The 15,267-nt window shown below is 37.6% G+C and overlaps 2 protein-coding genes across 2 annotated transcripts; both read left to right on the top strand.

Moving 5' to 3' along the window:
* Positions 1-454: 454 nt before the first annotated feature.
* On the top strand, positions 455-1,466 carry LOC120133873 (scopoletin glucosyltransferase-like; the record flags this gene model as incomplete). Its single annotated transcript, XM_039150370.1, has 1 exon — positions 455-1,466. A coding segment is annotated over one exon (1,011 nt), but the record flags the coding sequence as incomplete, so codon positions are not given.
* Positions 1,467-12,273: 10,807 nt separating this feature from the next.
* On the top strand, positions 12,274-13,903 carry LOC120134398 (scopoletin glucosyltransferase-like). The gene has a single exon (XM_039150830.1). The coding sequence runs from the start codon at positions 12,345-12,347 to the stop codon at positions 13,791-13,793; it is 1,449 nt and encodes a 482-aa protein (XP_039006761.1). The 5' UTR covers positions 12,274-12,344; the 3' UTR covers positions 13,794-13,903.
* Positions 13,904-15,267: the final 1,364 nt, after the last annotated feature.

Here is a 15,267-nt window from a genome sequence, read left to right as displayed (position 1 = left end):
AATTTCACACATTTCATCCTTTTCTTTTAATTTCTTCTCCACTTTACCTTACATTTATAATCTCATCTAATTAACCAATTGCATCACAGACTAATTAGCTTTCGTGTACAACTTTAACTTGTTAACCAACTATGGCTTAACTAACTTATACCCTATGTTTTGATCAAATGTGTTATGTCTAAGTTTGCAATATGGTTCAATAGGTCACAAGAGAAATTAAAATATTTTCACTTCCAAGTCTAAAGAAATTAAAAATATTTTCTTCTCCCTGGGAAAATGAGAAGAGAAATTCATATGTTCTTCCTTCCATACTTGGCTCCCGGTCACGTTATTCCAACGGTGGATATGGCCAAGCTGTTTTCAAGTGAAGGAGTAAAGACAACAATAGTCACCACGCCCGTCAATGCTTCTTTATTCTTCCGCACAATTGAGAGAAGCTAGGAATACGGCCTAACCTTCCCGTCAACGGTGGATCCCCAGGTTAGTGTTTCATGGAACTGGCTACTTTCCATTGTGCGCATCGGAGTGCATACGGCTATACCAGCCACACAAGAATGTTCAGTCAGATGCCGAACCTTTTGTGGTGCCTAACCCCGGCAACATCGAGTTAACAAAAAACCGACTACCGGGTTACATTAGACAAGATGCTGAAACTGATTTTACCAAGAGAATGAAAGCAGCCAAGGAAGCTGAGTTAAAAAGCTACGGCGTAGTAGTCAACAGTTTTTACGAGCTCGAGGCAGCGTATGCTGATTTCTACAAGAATGTATTGGGGAAAAAGGCCTGGCATATCGGCCCTCTTTCGCTCTGCATTAGGGAAGACATATATAAAGCTGAGAGGGGAAAGAAATCAGCCATTGATGAACACGAGTGTTTGAAGTGGCTTGACTCGAAAGAACCCAACTCAGTTCTTTACATATGTTTTGGGAGTATGACCTGCTTCACCTCTGCCCAATTAAAGGAGATCGTCATGGCCCTTGAGGCATTAGACTTGCAATTCATTTGGGTTGTGAGTAAACAAAAGAAAGATGAGGAAGACAATGAGTGGTTGCCGGAAGGATTTGAGAAGAGAAGGGAAGGCAAAGGACTTATAATAAGAGGATGGGCACCCCAAGTGTTGATTCTTGATCATGAAGCAGTGGGGGGATTCGTGACTCATTGTGGATGGAGTTCGACCTGGCCAACATTTGCAGAGCAGTTTTTCAATGAAAAGTTGGTGACTCAAGTCTTGAAGATTGGAGTTGATGTTGGTGCTCAGAAATGGGCGAGACTAGTGGAAGATTTTGTGAAAATGGAAGCCATTGAAAAGGCAGTGAAGGAGTTGATGAAGGGTGATAAAGCAGATGAAATGAGAAACAGAGCCAAAGCACTTGCTGAAGCAGCAAAAAAAGCTAATAAAAAAGGAGGGTCTTCTCACTCTGATTTGAATGCCCTAATTGAAGAACTCAGCTCGCGTTCTCAATAAATCCATCAAACCTTCATATTTTTTTTTGGTTTTTTATAAAATGAATGTTGTTTGTTTAAATTTACATATGCATACTTTTGTTCATCTTTTCGCTTCGGAATTCAAGTCTTTGGTTATCTCTATCTATGGAAATTCTTCAACTTCACATACTCATTCCCATCTCTCTATGCAACAATCTCAATCTTGTAAAAACACTTAGTTTTGCAGATCTTGAAGAACATGGAACTCACGACAATATCAATAACAATAAAATTAGAATACAAATAAGCAATCAAAACCCCTTCCAAAGCCATGGAAAAACCACTATAATCACCGACACTACTGTGGACACTGATTTTCATCCATATCTTTTTATTTATTTATTTTATACATATATATATATTATATAGTTTGCAAACGATCTTTGAAAATACGTATATAATATATAGTTTTTAAAACATTTTTTGAAAACTATATAATATACAGTTTTTATAAAATAAACGTTTTAGAAAATATAGATAATATATAATTTTTAAAATCATTTTTGAAATCTTATATAATATATAATTTTGAAAACATTTTTGAAAATTTATATAATATATAGTTTTGAAAACATTTTGAAAACATTTATATGTTATATGGTTTTTTTTTTAAAAAAAATATTTTTGAAAATATATATAATATATAACTTTTAAAACATTTTAAAAAATACATATATTATATAGTTTTTTGAAACGTTTTTGAAAATACGTATAATATATAGTTTTAAAAAAAATATTTTTTTAATTTATATATTATGTGCTTTTGAACATTTATTATTATTATTATTCTTTCTAATTTATTTCTTTGTTTTTTTCAGTCCATGGTCCAAATCCAAATAGTCCACCGAACGGGCCTGACCCAACCCGGATTCCACACTAGGGTTTCCAATGTTTGTCATCAGCGCCGCAAGGAAGGGAGCGACACAGTCAGTGCCCAGCGCACTTCCCGGCCACCAACGGGACTGAACCATCCCGAGGCGGCCGGCGGGGAACAAGGGATCACAACAGCCCGTAACAAGAACCCCGGAAAATTCGGGATCGACCCCAAGATAGCCGGAAACAGCCCCCATCGGGACTGTATAAATACACAACAGTACCCACGACGAAGGGAGAGGACATCATCAAGACCCAAACAGAGAACAAAGATCATCAATAGAAACAGTAAACCGAGACAGAGAATCCACAATACCGAACATCAACAGAACAACAACTTCAAGCAAACATCGGAGGCTACGCAGAACAATCGGAACCATTGAAACCGAGAGACAACAGTAAACCAAGGCGAGCCACAGGATCGCAAACAGTACATAGCAAACAAAAAAACCGAGAACTAAGAGGCCACATCACAACAAACCACGAAACAAGCCACCATCGAAACAAAAAACCACATACAACAGTGAGCAAAACCCACCACATCAACCAAAAAACCGAAACAAAACACACAAGAACACAAGAACACAAAAAAAGATCGAGAGCCGAGCAAAGCGGGAAGTAAACATGCCGGGAAAGTGAAAGGTCTCGCTGGAAAAAGGTAAAGGCCGAGTTTTGTTTTGTAGATCTACGCGATTCGGCTTTGGTTGTGGTGAATCGGGGTTCGATTTCGGTTTGAGCGGGACATGGGGGTCATTTGGTAAAGGTTTTGGTATTTTCCGGCTGCCAAGGCCGACGGCCGGAGGCGGCGCTGAACGGTGGCGGGGGTTCGGCCAAGAGGGCTGACTGAGAGAGTTATCTCTCGTTTAGAGAGATTGTTTTTCTGCAAATGCTGAAAATGAATTCAAAAGGGAGAGTTTTCATATTTATATACCAGGGGCCTCCTTGCAATTAGAAGTTTTTTTTAATTCTCTCCGCAGTCCCTGGATGTTTGAATCGCTTTACAATCTGGTCACCGTATGCAATTTGACCTCTGAATTTTTGATTTAATCAATTCAGTCCCTACTTTTAATTTACATTGTTTTGCAATTTGGCCCCCTTACTTTTTTTATTTTGCAGTTTATTTTTAGTACCTGGTTAACCCATCCATTTTAATTTGTTATAATTTAGTCCTCGAATTTTTTTTCCTTTTTAATTTTAGCATTTTTTTAATTATTCATTTTTACCTTAGTTTTAGTGTATTTTTATTCCTTTTCTTATTTTTAATTTATCACTTTTAAAATCTAGCATTTGTATTATTTTTTTTCCTTCCTTTTATTTATTCAATATTTACTTTTTTCTTTTTCTTTCCCCTAACATTTTTGACTTTGTAGAGAAATTTCAATTGATCAAAGGTGAGTAATTCGAATCGAGTAATTTAAATTTAAATTTAAATTTTCTATTTTTCGCTATAACGACAACCGGAAAATTAATCGGTACCGAAAGGGCGGTTCAAGGGTGCTAATCCTTCCTTGACCGTAATCGACTCCCGAACCTGACACGTTTCTGGTACAACGCAGATCAGGTAAGATGGTGTCCGACCCACCTAAATTCGTTTTAAAGTGGTCGGTGGCGACTATAATCCACATTTTTCAAGTTGAAGCCCAATTCCGGGGCCCACCCGAAAGACGGGTCCGATAGCTTGGCGACTCCACTGGGGAAAAGTAAGTGAGTCAGGCCGAAATTAATTTTCGGTTGTTTTTTTTAGCGAAAATTACAAGTTTAAAATTTAATTTATTTATTCGATTCTTATTATTTATCTTTGATTATTTTTTTCAAATAAATAGTTGTACTAACGTTTTTTAATGATTTCAGATATTTTTCAAAATTTGCATCTCTAGCTCTATACCCGAGCTCCGAACCTTTTTTAAGTGGGGGCGAAAGCGACGCCTTCGTGGGAATTTATTCTCCGTATGGGCCTAGCAAGTAACCTTCGGGATTCATATACCTTATGCCTTCGTGTGAATTTATTCTCCGTATGGGCATAAGGGAATGTGTCCTCTCGAGTTTAACTTAGTCCACACAAGCCTGTGATGGGCTTAGGACTAAGGGTCTGGCAAGCCCAAGGGGGCACCGGCAAGGAGAACTCGAGTACCTTTTTAGAACCTAAACCAGGAGAGTGCAGGGAATTAGAGCCCACCCCAAAACCTCATTTCAAACCCTAGGATGCCGGAATTATTTCCTGCATTACTTTCTGTTCAAAGCATGTGAACTAGAAATTTATGCGGTTAGGACTTGTTCAAAATCAACTTGCGGGATAGAGATCATGTCCGGGTAGGAATAATAAGCATGTGGTGTAGATATCATGTGGGGTAAGACTTTTCATTTTTATCATTTTTTTATCATCATTATCTCACTAACTCTTTTTTTTTCCTCATTTCATTTTTATTCTTTGGCATTTTTTTATCATTCGCATCATTAAAATGAGGTATTGATCCACCAAAAATGTGTTTGTTAAACGTAAATAATCTACATTAATGGGCAAAGGGGTTATAATACAAAGAGATAAAAAGCTCATAAGTCCAACCGTGATCAAAGAATACTCAGAGGCAAAAGTTGCAGGGGCAAGACGAGGAAATGATTACTGACCCGGAGAGTCCTTTCGAAAATTACAAGAACAAGATGGTGAAACCCTAACTAAGCCGGAGACCATTATTGATTAATTCCAAGAACAGGTCGACAAACTTCGGATTGAGGGCTCCAATGGCACTTTCGTTTGGACGGCATAGAGCGAAGGCCGGAGATGCAGTCATTCGAGACCTTTTTTGGGGCAAGCAACTCGTTACCCGCACAAGTTTAGCTAAAGGAACTGGAATGGTTCGACAAGATATTCAACTGGTGAAAAAGCGGAAGACGAATCAACTTTCCAGAGGCTGTGCAGGATCTATACCATCAAAAAAGTTTTTTGTCTCTTCAGAAGTAACATTTTTGTCCCCAATAAGGATTATTCAGAATAATAGGCACATTTTTCGGATCAATGCCTCGAACATTTCATGCATCATACATTCAGACATATTGTGCATTTTGTTATTTTTTCTTTACATTCGCATTATGATTCCCTTTTTTCATTACATTCACATGTCTCATCAAAAATGAGAACATTCCAATCCTATGACATATAAGGAGCTTTACCAACAGTTGTTTGATGCACACGTGGTGTCCATAAAGCCCCGTACCCCAGGTAGTATGATGAGAACGCTCATTGCGAAAATCATAGCGGAGTCCCAGGGTGCACTATCGAGAATTACTCCACCATCAAGAGAATCATACAGAAAATACGTAACAAGAATCGGATCGACTTCCACAACTTGGGGGCATCAAAGTGAGGCATATCATCTTATCATTTGAGCCATTCTGTTTGGATTTGTTTTTTCATTCTTTTCTCAAGTTTTTGCAAGGACTTTTAAATAAATTTATGTTGCTTTAATGATGGCGAGCAATAAATCACATTTGCAAACTTGCAATTCTTTGAATATCATTTGAATTAAGAAACTCTGTTAATGGTTCAAAGTTACGGATCTTTGACAAAGTAACATGATTTAAAAAAAAGGGACTTTGACCTTATCCAAAATATACCCTCAAACACCATACCCTGCTCTTGTAATTAACCAATATACCCTTTTCCTTTCATAAGGTGCGGACAACATGGGGCATCATTTGCATATGACAATTACTATGTTTTTTATTTAAGACTTTCAATGACGATGATGATCTTTACAAATGAAAAAGTCGAGTAGGTGAATCCAGTTTAGGTCATTTGCTTGAAAATTGAACTCTAAAGATGAAATTTTTGACTTTCAACAAATACCTAGGCTATAACAGGTTCTTCTTGACAATCTTAAGAAATTAAATCTGTAAAAACTGAGCTATTCCGCTAAGGCAATTGGTTATAGAGGAAACTTGAAAGCCCTGGCCTTATGAGTAGATTACGTTCAAACCATGACATTGCTCGAAAACTTGGCAATTCGATGTTTGCTCCACTGCTTTTGTCAGGCTGAAGACTTTGTGATGACACGAACCCTTCAGTTAAACCTGATAAAAGTGATTATAATACTAAGCTGTCCCTCTAAAGCAATTGGTTGAACGCCCCGGCTTTATGGATTTTGCTAGCCAGACAATGGCAAAGTAAATGAAATTTATCTAAAAAAAAATTTCGGTAATGTTGGACTAAGGGAGTTAAGGAACACCTGTTATAGTTGACTACACACAAGCACTCAAGAATTTCATTTTTAGACCGATATTTTTTGCACTGCCTTTGTTGGAAGAGCCTACAAAGCTTGAACAAATGAAAGATTTCAGAGGACTGAGGTAAAAGGTCTAGTAATTGATCATGCTAGTTGCGTCATTTTGTCCGCACCCAATTAAAGTGCCAAAGCATGTGGCGATATTTAAAAAATGACATTTTTTACCAAAAAAACCTTAGAAAGGAGGCCAACCTAAAGCCGACTTGTCCCTTTGAACATTTGTCAAAGATTTGTAACTCTGAAAGCATTAAAAGAGCTCTTGATTCCTTTGATATTTTTTGAACTCACATTTACAATTTGATTCAATTGTGAACAATACTTTACATTTCTCTCTCCTGAAACAAGAAAAAGGAGAAAAACGTTTTCAAACAGAACAATCTCAGATATGAAATGTCTGTAAAGCCCAAGCTCGAGAAGAAAATGGGGCACGATCGATTCCATGGACCAGATTGGCAGGCAAAGCACGAGACTCCATCCAAGAAATAACACATAATTTATTCATGTTGCATGCATCTTAGACATACTTAGGAGCATCACATTCATCATTTTAGCATACATAATTTTGCAGCTTTCAGAGTCAAGCTTCGACTTCAGGATGAAGGTTACTCGACTTGCAAGCACCTTTAAAGAACGATGGTGTAACTCAGCAGCAAGAAGCTACACCTCAAGCGACTTTACATAACTACAGATCTCAGATGGGTTCGAGAACCAATTCAGATCAAATCTAGTTCGGTTCAAACTCACCAGGAGCAACATATTTTCAGTTAACACTTTCAAGCCAGATTTCAATTCCACGACGGAAGATATCCGGCTGTCAGAATTTATCAGACCAGCTTAGGGGAACCACCGGAAGAATCATGACCGTTTTCGACCCGTAAAGGGAAGCCATTTTTAAACAAACTATTTGCAGATTAGCTCAAGGCCAGAAGGGCTATCTGCCACCAAGACCTTCGAGTTCGACTACGCTCAGCTCCAAGGCACATCATTTGCAGAATAGCTTAAGTCGAGAAGGGCTATCTGCCAAAGACCCCCGAGTTCGATTACACTCAGCTTCGAGGGCACATCATTTACAGCATAACTCAAGGCTAGAAGGGTTATCTGTGACCAAAAGACCCCCGAGTTCGATTACACTCAGCTTCGAGGGCACATCATTTGCAGCATAGCCTAAGTTGAGAAGGGCTATCTGCCAAGGACCCCGAGTTCGATTACACTCAGCTTCGAGGTCACATCATTTACAGCATAACTTAAGTCTAGAAGGGTTATCTGTGACCAAAAGACCTTCGAGTTCGACTACGCTCAGCTCCAAGGCATATCATTTACAGCACAACTTAAGTCTAGGAGGGTTGTCTGCCAACAAAAGACCTTTGAGTTTGACTACGATCAGCTCAACGGCACATCATTTGCAGCATAGCTTAAGTCGAGAAGGGCTATCTGCCAAGGACCCCGAGTTCGATTACACTCAGCTTCGAGGTCACATCATTTACAGCATAACTTAAGTCTAGAAGGGTTATCTGTGATCAAAAGACCTTCGAGTTCGACGACGCTCAGCTCCAAGGCATATCATTTGCAGCACAACTTAAGTCTAGGAGGGTTGTCTGCCAACAAAAGACTTTTGAGTTTGACTACGATCAGCTCAACGGCACATCATTTGCAGCATAGCTTAAGTCGAGAAGGGCTATCTGCCAAAGACCCCCGAGTTCGATTACACTCAACTTCGAGGTCATATCATTTACAACATAGCTCAAGGCAAGAAGGGCTATTTGTCGATAAAATTGTCGAGTTCGACTCTATTCAGCTCAACGATACCTCAATCACACTACTGTCCGGCTGCAATCAAGGTTTTCAAAGTCAAGAAGAACACCTGGGTTAACCGTGCCTTAGTGACAAAAAAAATCGCTTTCCGACAGCATAGCTTAAGTCGAGAAAAGCCATCTGTCGACAAAGACCTTTCGAGTTCGATTTCGTTCAGCTCGAGGGACTACCTACCACATGATTTGGTCAATGAACTACTTTCCAGTCGAATTCCCAACCAAAGCCTTTAAACCGAGAACGGGACTGAGGTCGACTACAGTGAGGCAACGAGAAGCCGCATCCCGATTCAAATTTCGAGCTACGGTTTCAATTCCGTATCATTTCAAGATGGACTCGACTTCGCGACGGAGGAGCCATCCACAACCCAATTCGACAGGGAGTTATTCTTCAACTCCACCGAACGAAAATTTGTGTCTTTTTATCTTTGTCCTATTTTTCGTCTCACGAAAAAGAACAAAGAGGGGCAGCTGTGGACACTAATTTTCATCCATATCTTTTTATTTATTTATTTTATACATATATATATATTATATAGTTTGCAAACGATCTTTGAAAATACGTATATAATATATAGTTTTTAAAACATTTTTTGAAAACTATATAATATACAGTTTTTTTAAAAAAAAAACGTTTTAGAAAATATAGATAATATATAATTTTTAAAATCATTTTTGAAATCTTATATAATATATAATTTTGAAAACATTTTTGAAAATTTATATAATATATAGTTTTGAAAACATTTTGAAAACATTTATATGTTATATGGTTTTTTTTTTAAAAAACATTTTTGAAAATATATATAATATATAACTTTTAAAACATTTTAAAAAATACATATATTATATAGTTTTTTGAAACGTTTTTGAAAATACGTATAATATATAGTTTTTTTAAAAAAATATTTTTTTAATTTATATATTATGTGCTTTTGAACATTTTTTATTATTATTTTTATTATTATTATTCTTTCTAATTTATTTCTTTGTTTTTTTCAGTCCATGGTCCAAATCCAAATAGTCCACCGAACGGGCCTGACCCAGCCCGGATTCCACGCTAGGGTTTCCAATGTTTGTCATCAGTGCCGCAAGGAAGGGAGCGACACAGTCAGTGCCCAGCGCACTTCCCGGCCACCAACGGGACTGAACCATCCCGAGGCGGCCGGCGGGGAACAAAGGATCACAACAGCCCGTAACAAGAACCCCGGAAAATTCGGGATCGACCCCAAGATAGCCGGAAACAGCCCCCATCGGTACTGTATAAATACACAACAGTACCCACGACGAAGGGAGAGGACATCATCAAGACCCAAACAGAGAACAAAGATCATCAATAGAAACAGTAAACCGAGACAGAGAATCCACAATACCGAACATCAACAGAACAACAAGTTCAAGCAAACATCGGAGGCTACGCAGAACAATCGGAACCATTGAAACCGAGAGACAACAGTAAACCAAGGCGAGCCACAGGATCGCAAATAGTACATAGCAAACAAAAAAACCGAGAACTAAGAGGCCACATCACAACAAACCACGAAACAAGCCACCATCGAAACAAAAAACCACATACAACAGTGAGCAAAACCCACCACATCAACCAAAAAACCGAAACAAAACACACAAGAACACAAGAACACAAAAAAAGATCGAGAGCCGAGCAAAGCGGGAAGTAAACATGCCGGGAAAGTGAAAGGTCTCGCTGGAAAAAGGTAAAGGCCGAGTTTTGTTTTGTAGATCTACGCGATTCGGCTTTGGTTGTGGTGAATCGGGGTTCGATTTCGGTTTGAGCGGGACATGGGGGTCATTTGGTGAAGGTTTTGGTATTTTTCGGCTGCCAAGGCCGACGGCCGACGGCCGGAGGCGACGCTGAACGGTGGCGGGGGTTTGGCCAAGAGGGCTGACTGAGAGAGTTATCTCTTGTTTAGAGAGATTGTTTTTCTGCAAATGCTGAAAATGAATTCAAAAGGGAGAGTTTTCATATTTATATACCAGGGGCCTCCTTGCAATTAGAAGTTTTTTTTAATTCTCTCCGCAGTCCCTGGATGTTTGAATCGCTTTACAATCTGGTCACCGTATGCAATTTGACCTCTGAATTTTTGATTTAATCAATTCAGTCCCTACTTTTAATTTACATTGTTTTGCAATTTGGCCCCCTTACTTTTTTTATTTTGCAGTTTATTTTTAGTACCTGGTTAACCCATCCATTTTAATTTGTTATAATTTAGTCCTCGAATTTTTTTTCCTTTTTAATTTTAGCATTTTTTTAATTATTCATTTTTACCTTAGTTTTAGTGTATTTTTATTCCTTTTCTTATTTTTAATTTATCACTTTTAAAATCTAGCATTTGTATTATTTTTTTTCCTTCCTTTTATTTATTCAATATTTACTTTTTTCTTTTTCTTTCCCCTAACATTTTTGACTTTGTAGAGAAATTTCAATTGATCAAAGGTGAGTAATTCGAATCGAGTAATTTAAATTTAAATTTAAATTTTCTATTTTTCGCTATAACGACAACCGGAAAATTAATCGGTACCGAAAGGGCGGTTCAAGGGTGCTAATCCTTCCTTGACCGTAATCGACTCCCGAACCCGACACGTTTCTGGTACAACGCAGATCAGGTAAGATGGTGTCCGACCCACCTAAATTCGTTTTAAAGTGGTCGGTGGCGACTCCAATCCACATTTTTCAAGTTGAAGCCCAATGCCCACCCGAAAGACGGTTCCGACAACTACCATAACTATAAGCTCTCACAACAAAACCATAATCGAACAGAGTTTCAACGGCAGTCAACACCATATGACCAATGCCAGATTCCCTGACTCCTCGTGCCCCATACACCATCATATTTGCCATTGCTCGATTCTCCAAACCCATATCCCTAAAACTGTGAACCAATTTCCCTACCCTATTCAATAATAATTTAATGATTAGATAATTTCTTAATTGGTTAATAATTCAATAATAATTGAATTATTTTAAATTAAGTTTAATTTCATAGAGTATGCAAGTTCTGGAGATTAAATATGTAACTATCGTATCATACTATATTATTATTTAAATTAAGTCTAATTTAATAGAGTATGCAAGTTTTGGAGATTAAATATGTAACTATTGTATCGTACTATATTATTATTTATGTTAATTCAACGATCAAATCTAACCGAGAGTGATTAAAATAAAAACGAAATATAAAATTATTGTAACTTTTTCAAGAAAGGGAAAACTGTATGATTAGTACCACAACTATCATTTTTATTCTGTTTTAGTCACCTAATTATTACTTTTTTTTCAAAATTATACTTAAAGTTACGTTTTGATTTTATTTTGATCATCCACCGTTAAAAAAACTAATAAAACTGCTGATGTGACATTTTAAAAAAATTAGTGATGATGTGACATTATCTTATGGTGACACGTCAGTATCATCGTTGATCTTTTAACGGTGGGTGATTAAAATAAAATCAAAACACGACGTTAAATACAATTTTAAAACAAAAAATAATTATGTGATTGAATAGAACAAAAGTAATATATGGGGTACTAGACGTGTAATTTACTCTTACAAAAATACGCCAGTGACTTACTTTAATTGTGGTTTCTTTGACCTTTATAACTCAGATATTACATCATCTAGAAGTATGACGTATAAGCTTATTACAGCTCTAGACAACAATTCCGTATACAAATTCGATTAATCATTCCCTTCTTGGCGAGGAGATGACGAATGCAAGGACGTCTATGGTATCATATGTCATAAGTCATAACCCAGAAAAGTCGTTAATTTCCTCCATAAAAATCCTGAATCATCGTAAAGTTTCAAACAATCCCAGATTTTTTTCACTCTTCAGTCCAACCAGTGAACACTCGAGTCTCTTTTTCTTTCCAGGGAATATGGGTAGAGAAATTCATATGTTCTTCTTCCCATACTTTGCTCACGGTCACGTTATCCCTACGGTGGACATGGCCAAGCTGTTTGCAAGTCGAGGAGTGAAGACAACGATAGTCACCACTCCTGTCAATGCTTCTTTCTTCTCCAACACAATCCAGAGAAGCAGGGAATCCGGTATCCATATCGCCGTCGAGCTTCTTAAGTTTCCGGCAGCTGATGTTGGGTTGCCTGAAGGGTGTGAAAGCACAGACCTGCTCCCTACTTCCCCGGATGAAAATTTCGAAACGATGATGAAATTCATGCAGGCCGTGCAATTGCTTCAAGAACCGTTCGAAAAACTGTTACGAGAATTCAAACCGGATTGTTTGGTTGCTGATTTGTTCTTCCCTTGGGCCACTGATGCAGCAAACAAGTTCGGGATTCCAAGGTTGGTGTTTCAAGGAACTAGTTACATTTCACTGTGTGTAATGGAATGCATGAGGATATACGAGCCACACAAAAAGGTTCAGTCCGATTCCGAGCCTTTTGTGGTGCCTAACCTTCCCGGCGACATCAAGTTAACCAAAAGCCAACTGCCAGATTTCTTAAAACAAGATGTTGAAACTGATTTTAGCAAGATAGTGAAAGCAAACAGGGAAGCTGAGCTCAAAAGCTACGGTGTAGTTGTCAACAGTTTTTACGAGCTCGAGGCACCGTATGCTGATTACTTTAGGAATGTATTGGGGAAAAAGGCATGGCATATCGGCCCTCTTTCTCTCTGCAATAGGGAAAACATAGATAAAGCTGAGAGGGGAAAGAAATCAGCCATTGATGAACACGAGTGTTTGAAGTGGCTTGACTCCAAAGAACCCAACTCAGTTCTTTACATATGTTTTGGGAGTATGACCTGCTTCACCTCTGCTCAATTAAAGGAGATCGCCATGGCCCTCGAGGCATCAGAGTTGCAGTTTATTTGGGTTGTGAGGAAACAAAAGAACAATGAAGAAGACGATGACTGGTTGCCTGAAGGATTTGAGAAGAGAAGGGAAGGCAAAGGGCTTATAATAAGAGGATGGGCACCCCAAGTGTTTATTCTTGATCATGTAGCGATCGGGGGATTCGTGACTCATTGTGGATGGAATTCGACCTTGGAAAGTGTGTGTGCTGGTGTGCCTATGGTCACCTGGCCAACATTTGCAGAGCAGTTTTACAATGAAAAGTTGGTGACTCAAGTCTTGAAGATTGGAGTTGCTGTTGGTGCTCAGAAATGGGCTAGAGTAGTGGGAGATTTTGTGAAAATGGAAGCCATTGAAAGGGCAGTGAAGGAGTTGATGAAGGGTGATAAAGCAGATGAAATGAGAAACAGAGCCAAAGCACTGGCTGAAGCAGCAAAAAAGGCTATTGAAAAAGGAGGGTCTTCTCACTCTGATTTGAATGCTCTAATTGAAGAAATCGGCCTGCGTTCTCAATAGATCAATAGTCGTTTGGTATTTTTGGTTCTTCGACTTCATGCATGTTTTACTTTACTGTAAACTTGGAAGAGAAATATTAAATAAATTTATAAACTTGATATAGTCCACAATATTCTTGATGCTGCTGATTTGCCAAACATAGATAAATTAATATAAATCTAGTAATTAACCCTTTGATTGCTGACTTTATATTATGCTAGCGACATGAAAAAGTCCGAAGGACGTCTAAATATTTTATGCAAACTAACAAGGAAGTAAAATCAATAAGAACTTATCAACAATTAGTTGGCTTAGTGGTTAAAAAAACAAATCAGTAAGAAATTTGAAAATCGCATTGTAATTTTGCACCGTTCAATGATTCCTTTTTCTTACATCTTCAATCGTGGCTTGTATCTTCAATTTCTTCCATTCGTTTTCGATATACTCTCTGCTGTCTTTGAAAGGATATGGATAGGGTAACAATTAGTGCTTGGGCGGTCGGGTGTTTCAAATTCCTGGGTGTATGTTCTATGATTGAAGCTGAAGTATGGGGAGTTCTTGAAGGGCTTCAACAAGCATGACGTTTAGGGGAAAAGAAAATTGTTCTTGAAATAGATAACTTAGAGGTTGTTAGACTGTTACAACTCTGACAACCTCGAGACCCATCTTTTACACACCTAGATCGTATCATCGAACTATTAAAAAGGATCGAATTGGATGGTTTCAATTAATCACATTTTGCGTGAAGGTAACATGATTGCCGAGAGATTAGCAAAGCTTGCGCAGGTTGGCCATAGAGAATGCAAAGTCTTCATGGATACCCCAAGGGAGATTTTACCATTATTATAATTAGAATGTAATGGCTCAGGGTAAGATTGATTAGTCTAAGTGCTCAGGGTAAGATTGATTAGTCTAAGTTAAATCCTCTATTCATTAAAAAGGGTAGTTACTATTAAAATAGTATAGTATATTTAAGGTTAATTACATTTCAATAAATAAATAAAGTATGAGTCATATATGTGTAGTTAGAAGATATCTAAATAATTAATTTCTATCACAAATCAGACCAAAACTAAAGGAAAATGTCATGTTCATTATATGCAAAACACAAAGGATTAGTAGTAATTGTTGTGGTTTTGAAGTAGCAGGTGGAAATTCAAGAATAAACGGAGAAAGAAGATGGTGAAAAGGAAGAGCATTACCATAATCAAAGGGAGATCAGACCATAATATAGATAATTAAAACCCAAAAAAACACAATTAGGGAGCTAATTTTAATTTTAAGCTAACATATATTTGAAACAAATTGGATATTACCATCTATCTTTTAAATGAATGTTGAATTTGTAATCTCATTCAAATAGAGCCTTTCAACCTCAAAAGCTCCAAAATTCCAGCTTTTGGATTTAAGTTGAAAATCTCGTGTACAAGTAAAATTTTATTTGTTTATGATTATTTTTGTTTAAATAAATATTTTTTAAATAGTCAAAGGCAAT

This window comes from Hibiscus syriacus, unplaced genomic scaffold (assembly GCF_006381635.1).
Source record: "Hibiscus syriacus cultivar Baekdansim isolate YM2019G1 unplaced genomic scaffold, ASM638163v2 tig00110597_pilon, whole genome shotgun sequence".
Taxonomy (NCBI): domain Eukaryota; kingdom Viridiplantae; phylum Streptophyta; class Magnoliopsida; order Malvales; family Malvaceae; genus Hibiscus; species Hibiscus syriacus.
Note: the sequence above shows the minus strand (reverse complement) of the source record. Positions and strands in the feature narration are given on the sequence as shown.

What these genes read in the sequence shown, in the direction of transcription:
- LOC120134398 (XM_039150830.1), top strand. Translation starts at nt 12,345, where the DNA reads ATGGGTAGAGAAATTCATATGTTCTTCTTCCCATACTTTGCTCACGGT.